Source organism: Equus asinus, chromosome 20 (genome assembly GCF_041296235.1).
Source record: "Equus asinus isolate D_3611 breed Donkey chromosome 20, EquAss-T2T_v2, whole genome shotgun sequence".
Taxonomy (NCBI): domain Eukaryota; kingdom Metazoa; phylum Chordata; class Mammalia; order Perissodactyla; family Equidae; genus Equus; species Equus asinus.
The window spans coordinates 82,552,043-82,577,473 of NC_091809.1; the positions used below are offsets into that span (position 1 = coordinate 82,552,043).

Below are 25,431 nucleotides of genomic sequence, written 5' to 3' on the forward strand. Positions count from 1 at the left end.
CTAACCATCAGAACCTAACTTTTCAGAGCGTAACAGCCTTTTGGTGTAAAGTCCATGAAAGGCCATGGCACTTGCTTCCATGTTGCCAACAGCCTTATTTCCAGGGTTCCAAGGGCCATTTCACAAGCTTTGGTTATCCAGCATAACCACCTTGCCTTGAGGGAAAGGGGGCATTGTGAAACTGTACATGAGGCTGGGCCCCACCTCCACTGTGGAAGCCAAAAGGGCTAGCTATCTTTCTCCCTACCTCCAGACACTGGGCTTGGCCAGTCAGATGTTTACACCTGGAATCTTGAACCTTAGGCAGAGTGACAAAGGACAGCTGAGGGGGCCAGCTCTGTGGCCAAGTGGTTAAAGTTCCGCATGCTCTGCTTCAGCGGCCTGGGTTCACAGGTTCAGATCCTGGGTACGGACCTACTCCACTCATCAGCCATGCTGTGGAGGCATCCCACATAAAAGCAGAGGAAGATTGGCACAGATGTTAGCTCAGGGCTAATCTTCCTCACAAAAAAAGGACAGCTGAGATACCATTCACTGGGAGAGTCTGGAGGTGGTGGTGATGGCTTCCTCTAAGGTTCTTGCATTTCTCGATGGGCTGTGGTTCAAGTGCTCACTGATGATCTACATTTATCTTACGTGGTTTTCAGAAGTAAAAAGATTTTTAAAAATCCCACCCTTGGGGGCCAGCCCCATGGAAGAGTGTTTAAGTTCACACGCTCTGCTTTGGCAGCCCAGGGTTTTGCCAGTTCGAATCCTAGGTGCGGACATGGCACTGCTCATCAAGCCATGCTGAGGCGGCAACCCACATGCCACAACTATGTACCGGGGAGCTTTGGGAGAAAAAGGAAAAATAAAATCTTAAAAAAAAAAAAAAATCCCACTATCTCCCTTTCTTTATCTGAATAATGGCTATACAAAGATGTTCACATTTATAATTCAAGCTGTATACTTGTACACTAATAACTGGTACTTTTCCGTGTCCTACTTCCATGAGTTGCTTTTCCCTGCCCAAGCTGCTGCTTTGCTGCACAGCTGCTGTTACAGCACCACCTCGTGGGCAGTTAACAGCACTACTGAATCCCACAGACAGGACTTCCAGATTTAAGTGGACCAAGGTTGGTAGACAACTCATTAGGAACGTAAGGAATTCAAAAGATCGCCTAATTAAACACAGCACTGTTACTGGCTGTGGCAGTACTAGATGCTAAGATTCTAGATGACCAGGACTGTCTTCACCTGTTTCCAGCACCCAGTACTCTGGATGCTCAAGTTAGTTGTAGTTTCACTACCAATCTCCTCACAAGTGAACTACATCATGAGTCCAGGAATAAAGCAGTTGAGCTCAGTTTCAACACTAACCTTCAGTAAAACTGCAAACTGCCAAGAATTTTACCCACAAGGGATAAATAAAACCGTATCAATTTGCCGGGGCTGGCCTGGTGGCACAGTGGTTAAGTGCACACATTCTGCTTCGGTGGCCCAGGGTTCACTGGTTTGGATCCCGGGTGTGGACATGGCACCACGTAGCAAGCCATGCTGTGGTAGGCCTCCCACATACAAAGCAGAGGATGATGGGCACGGATGTTAGCTCAGGGCCAGTCTTCCTCAGCAAAAAGAGGAGGATTGGCAGCAGATGTTAGCTCAGGGCTAATCTTCCTCAAAAAAAACAAAAAACCTTATCAATTTTGCCCAGTTCCCATGGCAGCCAAATAGCACAAGAGCTGCCTATATAAAATTAGATTTGGGGGGTGGGCACACATTTATTCAAAGGCACCTCAATCTCACTTTACCCACGTGCATTGTTACTGAAGAGACCCAATACCAGCCAGTCTGCTCAAAACCACCTCTCAACCCTTCCTAGCAAACTTCCCTTGGCTTAAGAGCTCATTCCTGGAAATGTGGCAGACCAGAGTGAAGGGAAGCATGGGCAAATGAACCTTTTTGTATTCAGGATCTGGTTCTTGGCCATGAGATAATACAAATACACGAACCCACTCCCTGGAAAACAGTAAATGGTCATTAACACATTAGCAATGCCAGTGGTTACAGAATAATCTAGAGACTATCTCTATTAATGAGACTGTCACTGACAAAAACAGTGAGAAGTTACTGTCTAGGCAGTACAGCCATGGGTCGCTTAACGACAGGGACATGTTCTGAGAAATGCGCTGTTAGGTGATTTTGTCACTGTGTGAACATCAGTGTACTCACACAAACCTAGATGGTACAGCCTACCACACACCCAGACTATACGAATACTTATCTTATGGGACCACTACGGTATACGCATACAGCGTTAACTGAAACATTGTGATGCATGACTACAGACATCAAAGTTTCTATTAAAAAGAGGCACACACACAGAGATACATTTGTCAGTGTGCTCCCAACATAATTCATTAATTCACTCTAATTAGTCTTGTAGGATTTTGTAGCCTGCCCCTCACTAGTTTCACCTGAATAAACTAAGAGCACCCAATCTCTTAAAAGACATCAGTAGAAAACACTTCAAATTGACAGATTAAACTGTAGACAATTAAACATTCTTTATACTTTTCTAGAGTATAATGACTAAGAGAACAGGACATGGAAATGTGAATTCTAACCACAGCTCTACACTGCTTAGGGAAATTGACTTCTGAGCTTCAGGTTCTTCACCAATGGCACAAATTCGCTTTATGCTTTAGAGACACTGAGGGTTAAATGAGAAAGTATTTAAAGCACACCACCTAGAGCACAGTATGACCCAAAATGTAACAGCTATTGTATTTATTTTCTATGTGCAATACAGAAAATCATTTTAAGTATATAATACCTTTTCCACACCTGTAACCCTGAAGCACAGGTGAGCTAATCAAGGTGCCTTCTGTTAGCAATCCGCCTTCTCCATCACCAGATTTACTCCCCCCAACAGGATACTTCCCTGGTTAACTCTGCTTGGGTCCTCCTGTCTTTGCCCTTGCCTCACAAGTTCAGCTGAAACGGAGGGTTTCTGGGAAAGCACAGACATCGTGAGCCAGGCAGCCCTAAGAATCAATGAAGTAACGCTCCCATGTGGCGACAAGACCCTCAGTCTGAACACCGGACGTACAGTCTGGTCAGGCCATGTATCTTTTAAAAACATTTTATTAAAGGTCTTTATAGAGCAACATCCAGACTCCAGATCCAGCTGCCAAGGAGACCCTGAAACCAAATAAAGCACAACAGTAAGAAGAGAAACTCCATCTGAGTATCAGGTTCTTTCAATTACCGAATGGGGATACATTCCCACTTACGGTTTGCATGAAGATTAATAAACACACAGAAAAGACCCAGAAACAGAAAAGCAGAGCTGCCTGGCCTAGGAGAGGCCTGATGTTACTGTTCTCCGGGGGGGAGGCGGGGGGAGGTTCTGAAACAGACAGCTAACGAATAGCAAGAGGGCCTTAAAATTTTTGAGCAACGGTGGACGATAAAGGGAAACTCTTATTTCAAACAGTGGTACATGCAGGAACTTCTTAAATAAGGAGACCAAAGGCAAACATCCCTCCCAAGAGAATCCCAGGTTAAATGGGCCCAGCTCCAACCTGTGTTCTCCCATGTAGGGCACAAGCATAATCCAATTTTTATACACCAAGTGCTTACCACAGTGTAGGATCCAAGTATTAACAGGGAGACAAATGAATAGGGTTCTATCCCACCCCAAGGGGCCCCTACAGACATACCTGTTATGCCGTGGGTACTGGCTGGGGCATGGCAGGCGGCTCTGGCTTCCCACCCTTCTGTTCTGAGATGGGGGTGGTGGGCAGTATCTCATCTTTGGGTTCCACAATGCTCACGTGGTCAGGCAGCGGCTTCTTAGGGCCAATCTTACCACTTGGGTCCCAAGGCAGCATGATCTTCACTTTGATGCCCAGCACACCTAGAGGACACCATAGTTAGGACCTAACTGTGGTTTGACCAGTTCCCACTACACAACAGAATAGGGCAGAGGAAAGAGAAGAGTAAGTTACTCAAGCACCCTTGGGTCTGGTCCCTTCTCAGACAAATGCCTCTAATCAATCAATGAACAGGACACTTTTGCCAAAGGAACCCATGCACAGCACCACAGAACGTGGCACTGACAAGGACCAAGAGCAGGATGTGACCTTTCTGACTCGTCATCGTGTCATCACTGAAGGGTACACAGGTGGCTGAGATAAGGAGAAACCAACTCTCAGCAATTCACCGCAGCTGATCAACAAACCCAGGGAGTATAAACACGCTCCACTACTCCCAGGGTGAATTCCCCAAACGCTGAGATGTGCGTGGAAGACCACATCCATCCGCTAAGGACCTTTGCCCGCAAGCACTCCCAGGTGCTTACCCTGTCTGAGCAGCACATGGCGCACAGCAGTGTCCACATAGTAGTTGACAGGGTCCCCACTGTGGATCATCAGGCCGTCCACAAACTTCATGGATTTAGCCCTCTGTCCTCGGAGTTTCCCAGATACCACGACCTCGCAGCCTTTGGCCCCACTCTCCATGATGAACCGCAGCACACCATAGCAGGCCCTTTGGGAGAGTAAGAGACAGATAGGCCGTCATGTTATCACCAAAGACAGGACTGCTCAACCCTACCCAGCCCCACGATGTCATAAAACAAAACAGTAAGCCTTATTAATCTGCACTGTCTTCAACGTTCCTTTCTCTTCCACTCCCATCACACCTAACTTTAGGCTAATTCCTGGGGAATGCACGCCAAGTTCTTTCTAACCAAGTGCTTTCCAACCTAGGCTGCTCATTAGAGTCAACTCAAGAAAGTTAAAATTAAAAAACACAAAACAAAAAACTCCAGAAACCTAGGCCAAGCCAATTAAGTTAGCAAGGAAATGGTGGGGGTGGTAAAGGTTAGGCATACGTATTTAGAAAATACTACCCAGGAGATTCTAATGTGCAACCAAGGCTGACCACTGCACTCTTAAACTCACAATCATCAAGGGGACCCGCCCCCCTCCGCCCTGGCTCCATTCTGGAGCAGGCCGTTCCAGTCTAGTCCATCTTTGCAAACTCAGTATTTCTGAACAAGGCAAGTTATCAGTAGGAGCCCAGAAGTATCCCCGACACTGAGTGGCCCCTTTATGGATTACCGAACCATTCTTCACCCTCCAAACTCATGTTCATTAAGGAACCCTAACTACTAACTTAGGCTCCTTGACTAGAGTGCTGGGCGAAAACACTACTAGGTCTATAAAACGGCCAAACCTTAAAATACCATGCTCCCCAACTCATTCATCAGTTCACACCCTGGGAGCTACTAACTGGAGAGCTAGCCGCACTTTCAACAGGGAAAGGAAGGACTAAATCCCACCACCATGCCCCAGGCCCTTTCCTAGCTCCTCATTTAACCCCCACAAGGAGGTGGTATGCTGATCCCCATTTAGAGAGGAGATCCAAGGGTCAGAGAAGTGCAGTAACTTGCTCAGGTCTCAGAACTTCAGAGTCAAACTTCAGTGTGTGCAAAAGCCACCTGGAGGACTCGTTAAGACAGACGGCTGGCTACACCCTGACTGTTTCAGTGGGTCCGGGGCGGAGACTGAGAATTTCTATTTCTCACAAGTCCTCAGATGATGGCAGTCACACTGGCCCAGGGCCCAACCTTTCGAGAATCACTGTTCAAAGTGGTATTGATGCCATTTAAACCAGGTGAGCAGTCTTTCCCACACGGCCTTGCCCACAGCACAGCTGTCATTTCCTTCCTCTGCTGAAAACGCTCCCAGGGCTCTGCATGAAGCACTGACTAAATTCCACAGGCCCGGCAAGGCATTCCAATTACTTCGAATAGTCAAGCTGCACCAAGAACTGCCTGCTGAACCCTTTTCCAGCAGGCCCAGCTCCAGGGCCAATCTAACCACCTCACATCCTTTATAGTCCATGGCTCCTCCCCACACACAGCCTACAGAAATAAGTGACTGATTTTAAGCTCTCTCCCATCAGGACTACGTCTTATCTCTTTTTAGTCCCCAGAGGAGTTAACATAATGGATCTGAATGACTCCAACGGGGGGCCTAACCTACCCTACCTAGAGAGCTCTATTTCTGTTCTGCTCCCAAAGCACCCAAAACTTCTTTATTATAGCACAGACCACTCTTTAAAAACTTGCTTTTTTACTAGTCTTCCTTGCTGGACTGTCAGTTCAGCAAGAACACGGACTGGCAAAATCTTACTGTTAAAAACCTCAGAGACTAGCAGAACCTGCCATGTAGAAACGGTTCATTTGCTGAATTAACAAAATGTCAGACACACCGCATTCGGATCCATGAAAAGGGCACGACCATTAAGTCTCAGGACACTTACCTCCGCACAGCAAGGCCTCCCAGGAGTTTGTAGCGCAGAGACTCTGCCTGGGCAATGGCACACAGACCCCTCGTGGCCACCTTTTCAGCATACAGCTTTCAGAAGGAAACAAGGCACATCCTGAAACCTGTTACCATCACCACTGTACGCATCACTCACATCTCAAGGACTAAAGCGCCTCTACCAGCCACACCTAGCACACCCCCAGTGACTGAGGCTGCACCATTCCTCACTGCCCTCCATGCCTACCTCTTCCTACAGCCACACCAGACACCGAGGGGGTGGCCAAACCTTTATGTGTCTCATTACTATACCCAAGTTGAATGCACAATCCCTGAACCAAGAAGTGAGCAGAACAGTCCTGTAACATTACGCCCACTGCTTATCAAGAGAACTTCAACAAGATACCAACCCATTCACGACACTCATTAATCATGAATAAACAAGGCCTTCAGAGTAAGGGTTTCTAGAAGTACCACCCTAAAGAACCATTTCCAGGTTCACAGTTATCTCTGACATAAGCCAGGACCACTCACCTCTACACTGCCCTCAGGGAAGCCAAATCTCTTCTGAACCACAGCGGTCAACTCCCGGATCCGCCGGCCCTTCTCACCAAGAACATTCTGCGTCCTGGAGAAAATAAACAGTGACAACTCACAGCTCTCACAAAATTCCAGACGTCCCTTTAAATCTTGCATATATTTGGTAGTAAACTCACATTCATCTGACAAGTATAAACTTTGGATGACCAGAACTGGAGTGAGATAAAAAATGCAGTTTTAAAAAACCCACATTCGCTAAGGCCAAATTCCCTAGCTGTCCCCTTAAGTTTACAGAATAAACTATCTTAATATAGACAACACCCAGCCAGGAAAATGAGCGTCTACCTGGTGGCCAAGATGATGATTTCCGTCCTGGTGGGTGTAACCCGGACCTCAACTCCAGAGTAGCCATCTTCAGCCAGCTCCCGAGTGAGGAACTCATTCAGTTCAGCTTTGAAGATGCCATCAGCGACAAACTAAGGAAAAAGGAAAATCCAAAATTAGGACAGGGGTGCAGGCTCACTTTCTCCTGCCTCGTCTTTCAGCCACCGCAACCCTCATCAAAATGCAACACTTCCAACAAACGATCCATCACCATCCATCCTATTACCCTCGTTCCAACAGCAAGGTAGCAACCCTTCTCAGACAAATGCCTCTAGGTCATCTTTTGGAAGTTACTTTGACCCAGGACCCTTACACCTGCGCCACAGAACGCAGCACAGAGCAGGGGCCTCCTGGACAAAGATGACACCTCCAGTCAGACTCGTCATCATCTCTTCACTGAAGGGTTTTTAAGACTGGCACTTAGATGTACACAGGTTAAACAAAAAGCTGCTCTAAAATGGTACATTTACAACTGATTCCTTCGGCACCGCAGGGATACTACGCTTGAGACTAGAGAAAAGGACAGACGGTAACTGAAGGCAAGCAGTCTCCCTTGTAGACGCAACCTGGACCACCCGAAGAACCGCAGCCATGTTACCCCGCCTCACTTCACGTACCCGTGTCTGAGCTAGCAAACCCTAACTCACAAAAGCTTGTGGATTTAATCTCAACACCCATATGCGTACACCCCAAATGGCAAATCGCGCGTTTCTAAAGCAAATGGACTCTGCACATTTCTTCCCCACGCGAAGGCGCAAAGTTACACTTGAGAAAGTGTCCTCCCCAGGTCCCCTCCCTCAGTTCGCCCACGCCTTTTCCTCGGGTCCCAGATGGAGGGAGAAATTGTCAGCAGCCTTGCAATCGCGGTCTTTGGGGTCAGAAGGCCGCACCCAGACACGACTAGTAAGAAGGCAGGAATGGGGTCACTGCTACCGGCCTTCCCAAAGCCACGGCGCCCTCGAAATACGACACCTTTACTAATTTTACTTGTTGACCAGTAAATGCTCACAAACGCCTTCTCCGGGGCAGCGGGGGCGCCGGGTACACATCCCTGCTCTCCGCCCGGAACCGGCAGAAATCTCTCTCCCCTTCCCCCGCCACACTGTGCTCGCCCGGCTCAGGCCCTGCGCTCAATCCACCACCATCCGCGGCCCCCGGGAACCCCACGCGGGCGAAGCCGCTTGCCAGGGCAGGGCACGGAGCTGCGAATCTTGCGGCGGCACCTCGAAAACCCCATAAAGCGCACAGGGCTGCAATCCCATGGACCTGGACCCCAGCAGCTCACCTTCCTCTTCTTGGAAATTTGCACCGCCATCTTGCCGCCGCGCGCCGCCGAAAGAAAAGGAAGTAGCTCGGGGGCGGAAGTAGGTATAAAGGACGCTGAGCGACGACAAAGAACTGCGCGACGTCGACTCCTGTGGGCGCTCATGGGAAATGTAGTTTTTACATTAGGAAGGCGTTAAAGGAAAGAGAAGAAAGGTAATGGAGACACCTATAGCGGAAACAGGAAAGGGAGCAGATCAATGAGAACTTTGGAACAGCCAGGGAGCTTAGAATCCAAAACTAATTAGTGTAAAAATGAGCAACGTGAGGCGCAGAGATGGAAATTACAGGCATTTACAGGCATAAGCTCACAGAGCAACAGTTTATCAACCGTGGAACCCTGGTCCCTACACTGTACACTGTAATGAAAATTCAGCGAAAGCCCTTGATGAAATTCATTGAGACGCACAGCTCTTCCAATCTGTGTCCATTTCCTTCGTTCCAAATGATAGTATCCAATATTTATTAATATTCTAGGGACTGTTCCACGCCCTTTATATTATTAACTCGTTTACCCCACCCCACTTTCATGAAGTCCGTTACAACTTGTAAAGAAGTCACAAAGTAGTGGCTCATGGGCTCACAATTCTTTTTCAATTAAAAAAATTTTTCCCCACTTTTTATTATGAAGCTTGTCAAGCGTACAGAAAAGTTGAAAGAACTGTGCAGTGCACAGCCATCTTGCACATCACCGAGTTGCTACAATGAACATTTCTGCTATTTGCTTTGTTACATGCCTATGCATCCCTCCACCCAACCACCAGTGCATCTTTTGATGCATTTCAAAGTCGTCAGAACACTGCACTAAACACTTCAACAATTTTACTTTGAATAGTTTGCTTGCATTTAAAAATAAGGAAATTTCTCTATAAAGCTATTTTAGGTTTTTTTTTTTTTTTTTTAAAGATTGGCAACTGGGCTAACAACTCTGGCCAATCTTTTTTTTTTCTTTCTGCTTTATCTCCCCAACACCCCCCCCCCCCCCCCCAGTTGTATATCTTAGTTGCAGGTCCTTCTAGTTGTCGGACGTGGGATGCCGCCTCAACATGGCCTGACGAGCGGATGCCATGTCCGCGCCCAGGATCCGAACCCTGAGCTGCGGCAGCGGAGTGCACGAACTTAACCACTCCGCCACGGAGCCGGCCCCCTAGATTATTCTTAAAATATAGAAATCTCTAGTAAAACATCAGCCCCACATTTCCTCATGACACTGCTCTCCTTCCCTGGTAAATGGAAAAGGCCTTTTCAATGTGCCACGGTCTCTGGCAGCTTCACCCATTTGTTGTCTGGTCCTAGAAGCCATTTGAGCTTTTCCCCAGCAATAAAATAACTCTGATGCAAAGATCTGTCCTATAATCACGGACAGAGTTCTGGCGGGAGCTGAGCAGAGGGACCAGGGAAGAAGTGGATGAACCAAAGAGATGGATAAGCTGTGGACCCGATGTATCCCGATGATGGATTGAGGTTGAGGGGGAACTTGGGAGGGATGTTCCAGTTTCTGACTCCTGTGGTAGAGGCTTGGTGACAGTTCTCACTGCGATGAGGAACCCATGAACAGACTTTTTCTCCCTGTGTCTTCTCCTTCTGCTCTTCACTCCCCTCCTCATCGAGATCTACGGTTTGTTAATTCAGTGGTGCCAGGCTGCTAAAATCTTACCCCTGATGTATCTGCCTGCCTGACCTCTCTATGCCCTCACTCTGGAGGCAGGTGCTGTGAGAGGGCATCCAGGATACATGCTGGGGCCAGAATACTTCCTCATTCAGAGATGCCCTTCATTCTCCCACAGTGCTTGTTATAATCTTTGTCAAATCAGAGCCTCCCCCTCACTCTCAGTAGTCAACCTCCCTCCTAACCTCTTGCCCCCCAAGTAGATTGTACAGGCAAGAACTGCCTCTCATTTAGCCTCTAATTGTATGTATCCTTGATCATCCTTCCCTTCTCCCTCCCTGCTCAGCAGGGAGACCCTCTTCTTGCCCATAGTCAACCTCTCCTGGGTGTTCAGGTTCAACTTTAGTTCTGCTCCTTTGAGACTTGCTCCAGCAATCGTGCCCTCCCTTTCCTGTGATATTCTTCCTCACTGGCTCTTTCCTTCCCCACCCTCATGTTAAATATGTGACTTTCTCCAGGGTTGAGCCTCTCTTAGTTGCTCCCCCATAACACTCATTTCATTGGGTTGAAACAGCTTGTTTATGCATTTCTCCCACTGGAGGACCATAAGCTCCGTGAGAGCCAAGACCAAGCCGGTTTTGTTCATTAGATCCTGAGCCAAAGATATGATCTGGCTCAGGCTCTGTGTCAATACAAGTTTGATAAACAAATGGCTGCATGGATTCTGGTTTTAGATCAGTTCTTGGTAGCATGGTTCATACAATTTGCTTGCAAAGGCCATAGCTTACCTGGGATGCTCACGAAACCAAAGCTGAGGAAACTCAAAGCTGAGGATCAGATGATGGCAGGTTCTCTGAGGCAACCCCACCCCTGGAGGCTCCGTGGCAGCTCATCTGCTGTCCCTCTCCAGGGACCCCGGGAGGCCGCCTGCCTGGATATTGTCCTCTGGTCGCAGGAGGAAGCCCACGAAGGAAGCCTTTGTCTTTATCATAATGCCTTTCATTTTATCTAAGACCATTATAAGAAGAAGACATTATATTGCTCAAAATAATGCTGTAAAAAGCGTGGTTGCAATACACTGAATTCTAATTAAGAGCGGGGACTGTGAGAGCCTTACCCTCTGCCTGGGGATCCAAAATGTAAACAAGGTCTAATCTGTTTAGCCCACCTGCCACCGAAGTGTCCCTGGAACTCTGAAGAGATGGTCAAGTCTCTGAGAACATGTATGGCCTTGTGGCTCCCCCTGCCCCCGGGCCATGCCTGGGCCCTATGAGTATCACACAGGTCCTGTCCTAGAATTCCTAAAAATTGAAGGTGTGACTTGCCCTGGTTGAAAGAATATAGACCACAGTTTTGGAGAATAGCTTAGTCACTTTGAGATTAGTGCAGTGGAATCTCATAGAAAGCATCTAACTTGCCTGGATGCAACTAGAGGAGCTCAGACAAAAAGAAGACAGAATTTAAACAGTGTGAGTGAGGGTGGCTGCGCCTGCCTCCCGCTCTAGGAGCGCACGGCTCAGAGTGAGCGGGGAAGATGGAGGGGCCCTCTGCTCTCCCAGGCAGGCTGGGTCTCCCTTCCCTGAGGACCTTCTCCAAGCATCTGGCTGGGCTGAGTGTTCAAAGATTTATGTTCTTTCTTACAAGACCCCCCATATAAGCTAACAACTTATCTACTGTCCAACCAAAGAACCGGGGGGCTGTGCCAGTCCAGAGGGAAACTGGGTTCACAGAGAGAGAGAGTCCATCCCTCTCCACCAGGGTGCCTCTTAAGGGATAATATCCACGATATTTGGTTGTTACTTACTTTAGATAATGACATCTCCAGTGAGACATGATGATGTCATCATAGTCTCATTGATTTGATTAAAATTGATTAATGACTCACTCTGGGCCTGGAATTGAGTCTCTGGATATGAATAGAAGAATACCATAGAATAAATTTCAAAATAATTTTTTTTATTGCTTTTGTATCATTGCTAAGAGACTCATGCTTCTGATACCACTACTTACAATAAAAATAAGATCCAGGGGCCGGCCTGGTGGCACAGTGGTTAAGTGTGCACATCCCACTTTGGTGGCCCAGGGTTTGCCGGTTGGGATCCCAGGTGTGGACATGGTACCACTTGGCACACCACGCTGTGGTAGGTGTCCCACATATAAAGTAGAGGAAGATGGGCACAATGTTAGCTCAGGGCCAGCCTTCCTCAGCAAAAAGAGGAGGATTGGCAGTAGTTAACTCAGGGCTAATCTTCCTCAAAAAAATAAAATAAAAATAAAATAAGATCCAGTGCATGGAAGGGTGTGAGAAAATGAGCATCCTCATACTGTAGGTGGGGTGTGAACTGGGCTTCCTTTTTGGGTGCAACTGGACAGTACCTATTATAATTTAAGATGTAGATTCCCTTTGGCCCAGAAAATACACTCCTTTTTATCTACTCCAGAAAAACACTCACACATATATAAATGGAAGTGGGTGCAAGAAGTAAATTAAAAACAACCCAAAAGCCCTCAGTAGGGAATATGATGTAGTGATTAAAAAGACTGAGGTGGATCTGTGTATGCACATGAAAAGAGCACCAAGAAATATTGCTACAACACCAAGCTGCAGAACAACATGGACTGTATAATATTTATGTACAACAAAATAAAATATATATGCATATAAATGCCTAGAAGGATCTAGACTCAGCTGATGGATAAGCTTACTTCTGGGAATGGAGCAGTACTGGGGTGGTTAATAGGCAATTTATTTTATTGCTTGACTTTTCTTATAATAAAAATACAATCACATATTACTTGTGAAATTAAAAACAAAAATAGAAAAATGCAGGGGGCACATCCTCTATGGATTTCTGATCATGTGGCCATTTGTGAAGCGTGTGAATGTTCCAGCCCCCAACACCAAATCCTGTAATCCTTTCTTCTGAAAGCTCAGGGTAAAGAAAAGTTTATTCTCTTTATCAGGCTGTAAAGTCACACTCTCCCCTATGGTGGCCACTGGCCTCCTGGGGCTATTGGGCACTTGAAATGTGGCTGGTCTGGAAAAGTGCTATAAGTGTAAAATACACACCAAATTTTGAAGAATAAAAAAAGAACATCTCTGGGCCAGCCCTGACGGCCTGGTGGTTAAAGTTTGGCACACTTCACTTTGGCAGCCTGAGTTCAGTTCCCAGGCACCAACCCACACCACTCGTCTGTCAGCAGCCATGCTGTGGTGGTGCCTCACGTGGAAGAACCAGAATGACTTATGGCTAGAATATACAAATGGCAACAGATGTTAGCTCAGAGCAAACCTTTTCCAGCGAAAGAAAGAAAGGAAGAAAGAAAGAAAGGAAGGAAGAAAGAGAACATCTCATTAATAGTTTCGCCTGTTTCTTTTGCCTTTTCTTTTCATGTGGCTATTAGAAAATTTAGAATTACATATGGCCGCTCCCATATTTCTGTTGGACAGCGCTGCTGTCGCCCTTTCAACCACAGACATCAGTGATGTCTCATGTCTCTGTTTCCATGCGGTTGGGTACAGTGATTGGCAGAGAGTGGGCACCTAGTAAATGTCACAGGCTTCAGGAAGAAGAGGAAGCATGTGGAGTATTACACACCAATCTTGTTTCCCTGTTTGCCTGGGGCCCTAGGAAACTCAGAGCTAAATTTCACGCTCAGTTGAGTTCCTGGGACACCACCCTGGCCCAGATCAGCTCTAGACAGTGAAGGAGACTGATCAAGCAGAATTCAGGATTGTTCCTGGAGCCAGGAAAGTGAGACCACACAGCCCCCTCTTCCACAAATATGCTCTTTCTCTCTATAAACTGAGGCCCAAGTGGTCCACGAATGAGTAGAGGTGAACTCAGTGAGAGCAGCCCTTTAACCTTATTCAGGTTTTTCTGAGCAAACTGCTCGTGTGGCCGCTGGGTGCACACAGTGGGCTGGGGCGTGGATTTAAATCTCTGCGTAGGGCCGGCCACAACATCTTTCAGACTGAATGATACTTTGGGGAAACTCTCACTTTTTTCATTCAGCAAAGCTTTGCCAAGCATCTGTTCAGTGTGGTATAGTGTTTAAGGTCACAGACTTGAGCCACACAGCCTGGGTTCACATTCCGGGTCTGGTTGTTTACTAGCTACGTTATCTCAGTTGAGTTATCTGTGCATAAGTTTCCTCATCTGTAAAATGGAATGAAGATAAGAAACCCACCCCATGGGATGGTTGTGAGATTAAATGAATTAATATAAGCAAAGTGCTTAGCACAGAGTAAAGCACGTGAACACAGTAAGTGCTCAATTAGCATCTGTTATTATTGCTTGGATCCACTGCCTGTGCCAGGTCCTGGGGACACTGATGAATCTGACTCAGCTCCGGCCCTGCAGCTCAGAGCTGGGACTGGGGATACAGATAAAGAAATCAGTGTGGTAAGCATTATAAGTATTTTTCAGACCAATGGGCACATCAAGCAGAATGAATGGGAGCAAAAGAAGGATTTCCCCCCATTATGAAATAGTTTTCTGATTCACAAAATAAAATACAAGCGCAACCAGAAGGACCTACAACTAGAATATACAACTATGTACTGGGGTGGGGGCTTTGGGAAGAAGAAGAAGAAGAAGAAGAAAAAAGGAAGCTTGGCAACAGATATTAGATCAGGTGCCAATGTTTAAGAAAAAGATTAAAAAAAAAAATACATTCTAGGGGCCGGCCCAGTGGTGCAGCAGTTAAGTGTGCACATTCCGCTTTGGCAGCCTGGAGTTCGCCAGTTCGGATCCCGGGTGCAGATATGGCACTGCTTGGCACGCCATGCTGTGGTAGGCGTCCCACATATAAAGTAGAGGAAGATGGGCACGGATGTTAGCTCAGGGCCAGTCTTCCTCAGCAAAAAGAGAAGGATTGGTAGCAGATGTTAGCTCAGGGCTGATCTTCCTCAAAAAAAAAAAAAAATTCTAAGTTGGGTACCTGAGGGTTACTGTAAATATTCAATAAGATTACCTTTCGACCTTGTTCCCAACACAGACATAGAGGAAAAGAAAGTTAATCTTGTCAATTTGCTGTTTTCTTATTTAACCTAAGGGGAGACTCAAGGGTCCTGAGGATTTCTGAGCTTGTTTTGCAGAAGAATGAGAATGCCTTCAAGGATCACCAGATAACCAGCCCCCAGCTGCCACTGACACCCAGAAGCCAGACTGCCCAGGGGCTTATCAGGTGTGAAAGAAACAGAGGTCACCCCTCTGTTTCTCTGAAACTCCTGCCAAGCCCCTTAGCTCTGTAAAATTCTCTTTCTTCTCTTGTTAAGGTGGATTTGAGAGAACCTATCCTCCCGCCTCCTCATTTTGGCCAATTCAAATAAACCTTTCTCCATCTCCAAGGACCAATGTCTTAGGGATTGGCTTCCTGCTCCTCAGTACACAAACTTGAGATTAAGAGATTCGATCACATTCATAAAAAAATATTGAAAAAGATAAATAAATAAATAAAAACGACACTGTTCTGGTTAAGCAGTGTAAACATTTTGGGACACATTTCCAGATCTCTCTCTAGGCTGCAAGATACACAGCAACAAATAGATATATAAATGGGGTCACCACCATCACAGGTGCCATGAAGGATGCTGGTGCCATGCCAGGAGGGACCTGAGGGAGGGGACAGCTTGGCAGAGGCAGGGAAGTGGGGGAATAATGTTTCATCTGTTTCATATCCCAGTGCTGCCACTTAGAAGCTCTGTGATCTCAGGCAAGTCACTTAACCTTTCTGAGTCTCCAATTACATCCTCTGGAAAGTGGAGAAATGATCATCAACCTCATAGGATTTCTATGGTTGAATTAAACGGTATCTTTAAAGCACTTGGTATAGTGCCCAGCACGTGGAAAGTGTTCATTAAATGGGACAAATTATCATTGCTTTTAGTGAAAATAAACAACTGGTCATTTAGGTTAGTCGTCAATGTTTTTGGTTAGAGCAAGTCACTTTGCCAGGTACCACCCAACACTAACACGGGCTCACATGTCTGCTCGTTGCAGATGGCCATGACACACCAGTACTTTCATTCCCCCCAACACCAGGCACTATTAGACTACAGGTGAAGGGTCATACCACTATAATATATAGGGCAGAGAAATCTCCTTAAGGGAAAGATATGGGAAAAATTGGGCCAGAGATCAGATCACTGAAGCAGAAAGACATGGTCAAGGGAGAGAAAAAGGCCAGGGAGGTCCCAACCATCAGGCTTCTCCCAAGGGTTTGGGATCAGCATCTGGTCTGGAGAGGTGAGACGGCTGTAACAGGGGCGTGTCCAGGGCCAGTGAGGGCTAGGAGTGGGAGGGCAGGGGTGTGGGGGCAGGAAGGTAAGAAAGACTAGCTGGAGCCTTCCTGAGGGGGTGTTCCCGACCCAGATGGAGGAGGGTAACGCAGCTGGAGTACCCAGACACAGTTTGTTTGTCCAGTCTAGTTTTAGAACGCGGAGATTCCGTCTTTCCTAAACTGGCTCTCCCAATGCTCTATATACTTCGCCCTCTGGTGGCCACAACCGGCAACTACAGAACCTTGGTCACGCGCCCAGGGCTGGTGAGTTGCTGTTCTACCCCAAGCTCCTTACCCCTTCCACTGGTCAGCCAGCCAAGCGGGCTCCTTGGGAATTCCTTTCAAGAGGGTGAGAATGTGGGACGGTACAGGGTTACATTGGTGAGTGTGCTTCGCAGAAACAAGAGGCAGGAGGCTGGCTTCCCAGGATTTGACTAGTGAGGGGACTGAGTTCACTGTGACGCCACTGAGATCACCTGAGGACAGGAACAAGATGGTCACAAGCCAGTGCTGCCAATAGCCCAGCTTCCTCCCCAGAGTAAGGCCGTGTGAACAGGCAGCTGGTTAGCTCAGAGACAAAGGGAGAGGGCAAGAGCCAAGGGCTGGCATGCAGCCAGTGCTGCCCAGGGACAGAAGCCAGGCCAGGGGGGATGACGGCCAGCAGCGAGCAGACAGGGCTCTTTCTTAGAGATGAGTGCTTTGGGCTTTTGAGAGAGAAGCCATTAGAACCATCTAATGGAGTTCTCCAGACCCTGATTCCAGTGGCTCCAAAGGCCTGGAGTTCTGGCTCCAAGTAACCTCTGCTTAGCCTTGCACTTCCCCAGAGAGACAATGGACACGTCTGCCCCGTGACTGTCGCAGACCTCTCCACAGTCATCCCGTGTTGGGGAGGGTTCCAGGCAACGGAACTTGCCTCCACTGCTGGGCCGATGTAAATTAGCACAGCTGCTTTGGGAAGTTTGGCATCCTTGAGGAATGTTGGTTGTGTGTCCCCACAACCCAGCAATTCCGCTCCTGGGTATACAGCCTGGGGCCTGGTCTTCAAAATTTTGTGCTCACATTCTCCCTACAAGAACATGAAGGATGCGGTTTTCCTTTGTGTGTTCTAAGTTATGTAGAAGTTTAACACAGGTAGAACTTTTCACCGTAAGTTTAAATAAACTTGCAAAGACTATAATTTCCAGCACTATCGTAATGTCAACACTAAAAAACTAGTCACTCTTTAAATGTATCCGTAGGAATATAAACGCCACAGTGATTTGATACCCACAGTTATCCACTTTAAAAATGCAAAACCAGGTCTTTCTCGAACAGTTGCACATTTTGTATTGTTTCATCTTTTCCTTGAACTTATATTTCCATTCTGCACAATGCTGGGAATGTCTTCATGCATCCTGGAAAATCCAGAATTCCCATGGAGTGAGTCCATGACCTCTTCTTTGTCCACTCTCCTTGCCCTGGTTGGCTGAGTTAACTCGGGTTTGGTTTGGTTGGTGATTTTCCAGGCAGATCCTGAACCAGCTGGGTGTTTTCCCAGCTCGGTGACCCGCTGAAATTTAGTTCCTTGCCATTATCCTCTGTTTGCTCATCAAGAAGGGTCCTAGCATGCAGGGGCACGAGTGTCTCTAGCCACAACACTCTTAAAAGATCACTGCTTATGTAAACAACAAGGAATTTCACATCCTAATAGCCACATATATTGAGACTCATAAGGCACCAGGCGCTGTGGTCAGGACCTTGTACTCATCATTGCCTCGTAACCCTCACCATGCTGTTTGACCTATTTACCATCCTATTAACCCATTTTACCCATAAAAGGAAACTCCCTTCTAAGACCCAAAATCCAGCCCCTAAATAAAATTACTTTCTAACATCCAAGAATTTAAAGGCTTAGGCAGTATCGTTTTCCAGATGTGACATAATTTTCCACCCACCCGGAGCCACCGTTGGGGAGGAGATCCCTGAGACATCTTCTGGGTATGGAGACCTGCTGAGAAGATAGTAACTAGGGACCAGGACGATTCTTTAAATTCTTTCTGTAAAGCGACTTTGAGTTAACTAAATCAACATAAATGTTTGGAAACACGAAGTATTTCAGGATACCCGTCCAGTTGGGTCCCATCGCGAAGATTCGATGCCTCTGAAGAGCCGTACCGCTTGGAGAAGGAGCCGCCAGAGGGCGGCAGAGCACGACGGACCCGGCCGGGGCTGGGAACCCGGGCCGAGGGCCTGTGGTCCGGAGAACCCGGGGAAGAGCCCGGCGGAGACCACGTCTGCCTGCCAGCCCCGCACCGAGCCCACGGCTTCTCGCCACGGGGGCGGGAGGGGCGTGCCTGGAGGAAGGTTATGGGCCTGCGCTGTCTAATAGAAAGATAATGTGAGCCACATACATAATTTCCAGTTTTCTAGTAGCCACCTAAAAAAAAGGAACAGGTGACATCAATTTTACTATTTTTCAATTACTCCCATATATCTAAAGTCATTATCATTTCAACTTATAATGAATATAAAAATTACTGTGCCAGCCTTGTGGCCTAGTGGTTAAGTTCAGCGTGCTCTGTTTAGGCAGCCCAGGTTCAGTTCCCTGGTGCAGACTCACACCACTGGTTGCAGCCATGTTGTGGGGGTGTCCCACATACAAAATAGTGGAAGATTGGCACAGATGCTAGCTCAAGGCTAATCTTCCTCAGCAAAAAGAGGAAGATTGGCAACAGACGTTAGCTCAGGGCCAATCTTCCTCAACAACAACAACAACAACAACAACAAAATATATATATATATAAATTATTGAAATATCTTACTTTTTTTAAAGTCTTTGAAATCCCATGTGTATTTTCTTTTTACAGCCCTTCTTAATTTGCACCAGCCGCATTTCAAGGGTTCAATAGGCACTTGTGACTATAGACATGTAATTTCCATCAAGTGGGGCTGGCCCAGTGGTGCAGTGGTTAAGTTTGAGTGCTTCACCAGCATGGGGTTCGCCAGTTTGTATCCCAGGTGCAGACCTGCACACCACTCATCAAGCTGTGCTGTGGCAGCATCCCACATATAAAAAAAAAATAGAGGAAGATGGGCATAGGTGTTAGCTCAGGGCCAATCTTCCTCAGCAATAAAAAGAGGAGGATTGGCAGTGGATATTAGCTCAGGGCTAATCTTCCTTAAAAAAAAAAAAATTCCATCAGGTAAGTACCTCCTGCCGGACAAGGGCCTTATGAGGATTCCAGTAGCTTCCCAGGGAGAAGGTCAGGCCAAGGACCTCTGCTGGCCCTGCCTCCAGCCTTGACCCACCGACCCCCCACCCCGCCTCGGCCACAACACCTCCTGCAGGTATCTCTGCCAGGGCACTGCTCTCCCTCTTCCGCCACACCACAGCTGCTTTCCAAAATGCAGCTCAGCCTGTCAGGCCCCAGATTGGGACCCTTTCGTGGCTCCCCCGTCCCCTCTGTTCCCCTCTGGTCTGAGACTGGAGGAGTCTGGTCTGCTCAGGCTAGAGGAGGTTCTAGAGTTTCGATGGCTCCACCTCAGAAGAGCACAGTGACGGGGAAGACAACAACCACTTGGTTCTAGGTCCCGTTTCCCACCGAGAGAGGCGGGTCCTCAAGGGGGTGAGAGCAGGCGCTGGTCTAACCCAGCCTGGTGTGGATCCCGGCCGTGGCGGCCTGGGCCAGATGGCCTGAAGCTCTCTCAGTGCCTCAGTTTCCTCATGTGTAAAATGTGGATAGTAATAGTACTTATCCAATAGGCTTGTTGTGTGGATTAAATGAGATACTTATAAAAGTATTTGACACACAGTAAGAACTAAATAAACGCTAACTCTTAAAATTCTCTATTTGCGAAACTGCATTTCAACACGTTTGCACAATTATTATTTGGCAAAATATATAAACTGCTGAGAACTGTTTCGGCTGCTGTGCCGCCAGATGGGCCTGGTGCTGCTCTGACCACACCCTTGTCTGTGGTCCCTGGATCGGGCTGTTATGACATCACCTCCCGCCACCTTCAGCCAAATGGATCCTGTCATGACTAGTCTGCCAACTAACATTTTCAAACAATATAAAGAAAAAGTTTACAATTAAAAGACCTTTAAAAACAATTTCGTTATTCACTGATAAACGGCTAATGCTTACTGGATGCTTGCAAAGTGTAGGTGATTTTTTTATTTTGAACGTGCTTTAATGCGCTTAATTTCCACACCAACTTTATGAGTTAGATTCTGTATTTTACAGATGAGGAGACAGGTCACACAGCTGGGGAGTGGCAGAAGGAAGGTTCAAATCCAGACTGTCCGGCTGCAGAGTCCCAGCCCAGCCCACCCTCTTCTCCTTTTCAGCAGCAAAATCTATTCCTTCAACCCTTAGGCCTCACCCTAAAAGCTCTCCTCTCAGTGACGCCGTTTCAGCCATCCTGGTCCCACGCTCACCCGCCGTGTGCTCCCAGGCCTGCATTCCCAGGCACTTGGTTCAGGCCTCCTGTCACCTGTCATGTGATGTCGCTGTGAGTTATGCTGGAATCCGGTTCCTCATACCAGGGTGTCAGCCTCCTGCCTGGTGACAAGCCCCAGGCCCGAGCCCAGGGCAGGGAGCCGCACAGGCCGAGGGTAGATTTTCGCCTCTTCCACCTCTGTCGGGGGCGCCTTAAACAAAGGCTTATTTGCTGTACCTCCAAGGTGTGATGAGTGCTTTGGGCAGGATGTGCAAAGTTCCTGACACGTAGTAGATGTTTTATAAATCATGGTTTCTTATCAGCAAAGGCAACGACTGCTATATTTTTCTCTGAATTAAAAAATAAGATAGTTTATTTACTCTCATGAAATGACAGTCAGTAAATTGATGTGGAAGGCAATTTGGTTATAGCCTAAAACGCTTTACACAGCCTTGCTCTTTGACCCAGCAATTCCACTTCTAGGGAATTACCTACAAATACATTCCCGTATGTAGAAGTTATATGTGCACAAGATGTTCTTTGTAGCAAAAGATTGGAAGCCACCAAAATGCCCGCTGGGAACTGTTTAAACAAATTGTAACAGACGGGATACAGTGAAAGCCTGAGCCACGTGCCTCCATGCACAGCGGGGTGAACCACTTTGTAAGGTTTGTAAAAAAAAGAGCAAAGCACAGAAGAGAGTGGAAAATGTTATGAATTGTGTAAAAACTAAAAAGAAAGGCAATATGTGTAAGTGCTTGTATGCCCATTGAATATCTCTGGAAGGAAATGCCAGAAACTCTTCTGGACGTGGTCTCTGGAAGGGGGCTGACTTTTCACTGACTACCCTTTTTGAATGTTGTATGGTGAGCATGTATATCAACTTTTTAATTCATTAAAAATAAAAAATGAACACCTGAAGATACTCGTCTTAGTCATAACATTTTTCCAAAGATGACATACAAATGGCCAAGAGATATATGAAAAGATGCTCAATGTCTCTTATCAAAACTATAATGCAAATCAAAACCACAATGAGATGTCACTTCACCCCTGTCAGAATGGCTATCATCAAAAAGGCGAGAGATAACCAGTGTTGGTGAGGACGGGGAGAAAGGGAACCCTTGTGCTCTGTTGATAGGAATGCAAACTGGTGCAGCCACTATGGAAAACAGTATGGAGATTCCTCAAAAAACTAAATAATAGAAATACCATACGATCCAGAAATTCCACTTCTGGGTATTTATCTGAAGGAAATGAAAACACTACCTTGAAGAGATATCTGTACCTTCATGTTCACTGCAGCATTATTCACAATAGCCAAGACGTGGAAGCAACCTAAGGGTCCATTGATAGATAATGAATAAAGAAAACGTGGTGTAGGGCCAGCCCTGTGGCTGAGTGGTTAAGTTTGCACACTCTGCGTCGGGAGCCAGTGGTTTGTTGGTTGGGATCCTGGGCACCAACCTACACACCGCTCACCTAGCCATGCTGTGGCGGCATCCCACATAGTAGACCTAGAATGACCTACAAGCAGGATATATAACTATGTACTGGGGCTTTGGGGAGGAAAACAACAAAGTGGAAGATTGGCAACAGATGTTAGCTCAGGGCCAATCTTCCTCACAGAAAGAAAGAAAGAAAGAGAGAGAGAGAGAGAGAGAAAGAAAGAAAGAAAGAAAGAAAGAGAGAAGACAATGTGGTGTGGAATGGAATATTATTCAGCCATAAAAAAAGAAAGAAATTCTGCCATTTGGAAAAAACATGAATGAACTTTGAGGGCATTATGCTAAGTGACATAAGTTAGACAGAGAAAGACCAATATTGTGTGATCTTATTTATATGTGTAATCTAAAAAAAAACCCTGAACTCATAGAAACGGAGAGTAGATTGATGGTCGCCAAAGGCTGAGGGGTGGGGGGCATGAGAGACGGTGGTCAAAGGGTACAGACTTCCAGTTGGTTATGAGGTGAATAAGTCCTGGGAATGTAACGTGCAGCGTGGGGACCACAGTTAAAAATTCTGTATTGTATTCTTGCAAGTTGCTGAGAGAGCGGATCTTAAAAGTTCTCACCATATACTCACAAATGTAGCGATTGAAGTGATATGTGTTAGCTAATCTTACTGTGGCACCCACTTTACAGTCTACGCACATACCGAGTCGTCACGTTGAATACCTCAGACTCACACAATGTTCTGTTTCACTTACATCCCCAAAAGCTGGAAGTCTGAGTCTCCCCAAGAAGCACCCGTGGAGTCTGGGAGAGCTTTGAGGGCTGGCTCACGGGGCCTCCCCAACTCGGGGCTCGGGGAGGTGGGGCCAGGGGTGGGGGGCCCACTGGGCTGGCAGGGGTCTCTGGGAGAGGGGAGCAGATTCAGAAGCTGGAGGCAGTGGATGAGACTGTTCAGTCGTTTGGTAAAGTTTCCTTACGGAACTCTCACTGGGTGCCAGGCGCTGTGCTAGGTGCTGGGGAGGCATCAGCCACGAGGCGGGGCTGGTTCCATACCTGCTCAGGGGGGCAGGGGTGGAAGGTGCGGGCAGGGAGCATGGTCAGCGCATCTGGGAGAGGGCATGCAGAGGACCAGCCTGACTGGCCTGGGGGCAGAGGGTGATCAGCGGGCGGCGAGTCCAGCTCTGGACCTATGAGGAGTCCAAGGTGCCTGAGACATTCAGGGCAGATGGCCAGGGGGCAGAAGGACTGTGGGTCTGGGTTCGGGAGAGAAATGTGGGCAGGAGCCCTGGAGGAGGGCAGGAGGGTGAGAGTTGGTGAGAGAGAGAGAAGAGGGCGAGAACAGAGCCTGGGAGCCCCCGTGTTTAGGGACAGTGAGGGACACTTAGAAGCAATGGTCAGAGAGGTAGGTAGGGGTTGCCGTTGGGAGGGCCAGTGGAGAAGAGAGTTCCCGGGAGGAGGCGGTGGGCAGCAACCAGCACTGCTGAGAGGCGGGCAGGCTGGAGAGGGCACTGGAAGGCACTGAGGACCCCAGCCAGCGCAGTTCTGGGCATCACTCTTTAGGACGAACATTCAGGGACAGAGAAGATCCAGGGGAGGACCAGGTGTCATTTGGGGAAATGTTTGAAAGAACTGGGGATGCCAGAATGAGAAGGGAGTCTCCCAGGGCCATGAGGCCCCCATAGCTGCAGCCCATCAGACTCAGAGTGCCTGGGGTGGAACACCTTCTGCCCCCGCCCAACTCTGCTCCAACCCAACTGGAGTCCTTGCTGTTCCTTGGACGGCCAGGGGCTCCCACCTCAGGGCCTTTGCACCTGCTGTTCCCTCTGCCTGGAACACTCCTCCAGTACATCCTCACCTCCTTCAGGTCTTTCCTCAAATGTTATCTTCTCCCTTAGGCCTTCCCTGAAAATCAATTTAAAATAGCAACACCCCCTCCCAGTATTACCCAGTCCCCTCCCTTACTTTATTTTTCTCCATAACACATTTATCATCATCTAATAAAACCTATATTAAGTTTAAAAATTTTTTTGTTTTGATTTGAATGGATCGTATGTTCACATGGCTCAAGATTCCAGGTTGTGTGTTTGCTGTTACAAATAGTGCTGCAGTCAATAACCTGAGCCTCCCTCCTTTCTCACTGTGCCGATGAAGCCCTAGGCAAAGGTCCAGCCATCCCAGAAGCGGGGGTGCTGGGTCAAGGGGGAAATGCATTTATAATTTCATCTGGTTAATTTTTTCCCTGCTCTGCCGACTAGGATGTAAGCTCCATGACAGGGCAGGAATTTTTTAACTTTTATTCATAGCTGTAGCCTTAGTGTTTCAAACAAGGGGACACAGTAGGTGATCAATAAGTACATGCTGAATGAATGAATGAATGAACCGTTCCTGGAAGCCTGAAGATGTGCTCCTGATGGCCATCCCAAAGTCGGCCTCCTTCCCAACCTCAGGGCTCTGGATCCCTAGAGATGCTTGAACGCAGCACGTGGTCTCCGCCGGCCCCACAGTCCCTTGGGAGACGGAAAGACTTTCTCTCAGGAGACACAGGGGTGCTGTTCTAAGGCTGGAGTCCTCTCCCTCTGCTTCCCTTACTTTCCCCAGGAAGGCATTTAAAGAAATTTGTCTGCTGGGGCTAGCCTGGTGGTGCAGCGGTTAAGTGCGCATGTTCCGCTTTGGCGGCCCAGGGTTCCCTGGTTCGGATCCCAGGTGTGGACATGGCACTGCTTGGCACGCCATGCTGTGGTAGGCGCCCCACATATAAAGGAGAGGAAGATGGGCACAGATGTTAGCTCAGGGCCAGTCTTCCCCAGCAAAAAGAGGAAGATTGGCAGCAGATGTTAGCTCAGGGCTAATCTTCCTCAAAAAAAAAAAAAAATTGTCTGCTAAGCAGCATGCGTCATTTCGCCTCTAAATTCCCTTCCCTGACTACAGTCTTCTCTTTTCTAATAATTTACAAAATCACTAAATAGTTGAAGAACTATCGGGTGGCAGAGAGAAGGGACTAACTTTCAAGAAGGAAATTCATTCACGGACTGTTTCCTTTGTGCCTCGCCTTGTGCTGGCAAGGAGAACAGATGATGAAACACGATGAAAATCGTCC

General features: G+C 47.4%; 1 protein-coding gene and 2 non-coding genes across 3 annotated transcripts; all 3 read right to left on the minus strand.

Annotated features, from left to right (window-relative positions):
- Nucleotides 1-3,108: 3,108 nt before the first annotated feature.
- On the minus strand, nucleotides 3,109-16,872 carry RPS3 (ribosomal protein S3). Its single transcript, XM_014855860.3, has 9 exons — nucleotides 16,754-16,872; nucleotides 10,962-11,181; nucleotides 8,527-8,733; nucleotides 7,203-7,333; nucleotides 6,852-6,945; nucleotides 6,316-6,410; nucleotides 4,346-4,533; nucleotides 3,705-3,901; nucleotides 3,109-3,183 (listed from the first exon to the last, which is right to left on the minus strand). Exons 3-8 carry the CDS (start codon nucleotides 8,668-8,670, stop codon nucleotides 3,708-3,710), a joined length of 846 nt encoding a protein of 281 aa, XP_014711346.2. The 5' UTR covers nucleotides 8,671-8,733; nucleotides 10,962-11,181; nucleotides 16,754-16,872; the 3' UTR covers nucleotides 3,109-3,183; nucleotides 3,705-3,707.
- On the minus strand, nucleotides 4,015-4,159 carry LOC123279198 (small nucleolar RNA SNORD15). Its single transcript, XR_006517115.1, has one exon. It is a non-coding gene; the product is annotated as a small nucleolar RNA SNORD15 (small nucleolar RNA).
- On the minus strand, nucleotides 7,494-7,643 carry LOC123279199 (small nucleolar RNA SNORD15). The gene has a single exon (XR_006517116.1). It is a non-coding gene; the product is annotated as a small nucleolar RNA SNORD15 (small nucleolar RNA).
- Nucleotides 16,873-25,431: the final 8,559 nt, after the last annotated feature.

What these genes read in the sequence shown, in the direction of transcription:
- RPS3 (XM_014855860.3), bottom strand. Translation starts at nt 8,670, where the DNA reads ATGAGCGCCCACAGGAGTCGACGTCGCGCAGTTCTTTGTCGTCGCTCA. An exon ending in AAATTTCCAAGAAGAGGAAG is followed by an intron (nt 7,334 to 8,526) that starts GTGAGCTGCTGG and finishes CTTTTTCCTTAG; the next exon opens with TTTGTCGCTGATGGCATCTT. An exon ending in ATCATCATCTTGGCCACCAG is followed by an intron (nt 6,946 to 7,202) that starts GTAGACGCTCAT and finishes TATTTTCTCCAG; the next exon opens with GACGCAGAATGTTCTTGGTG.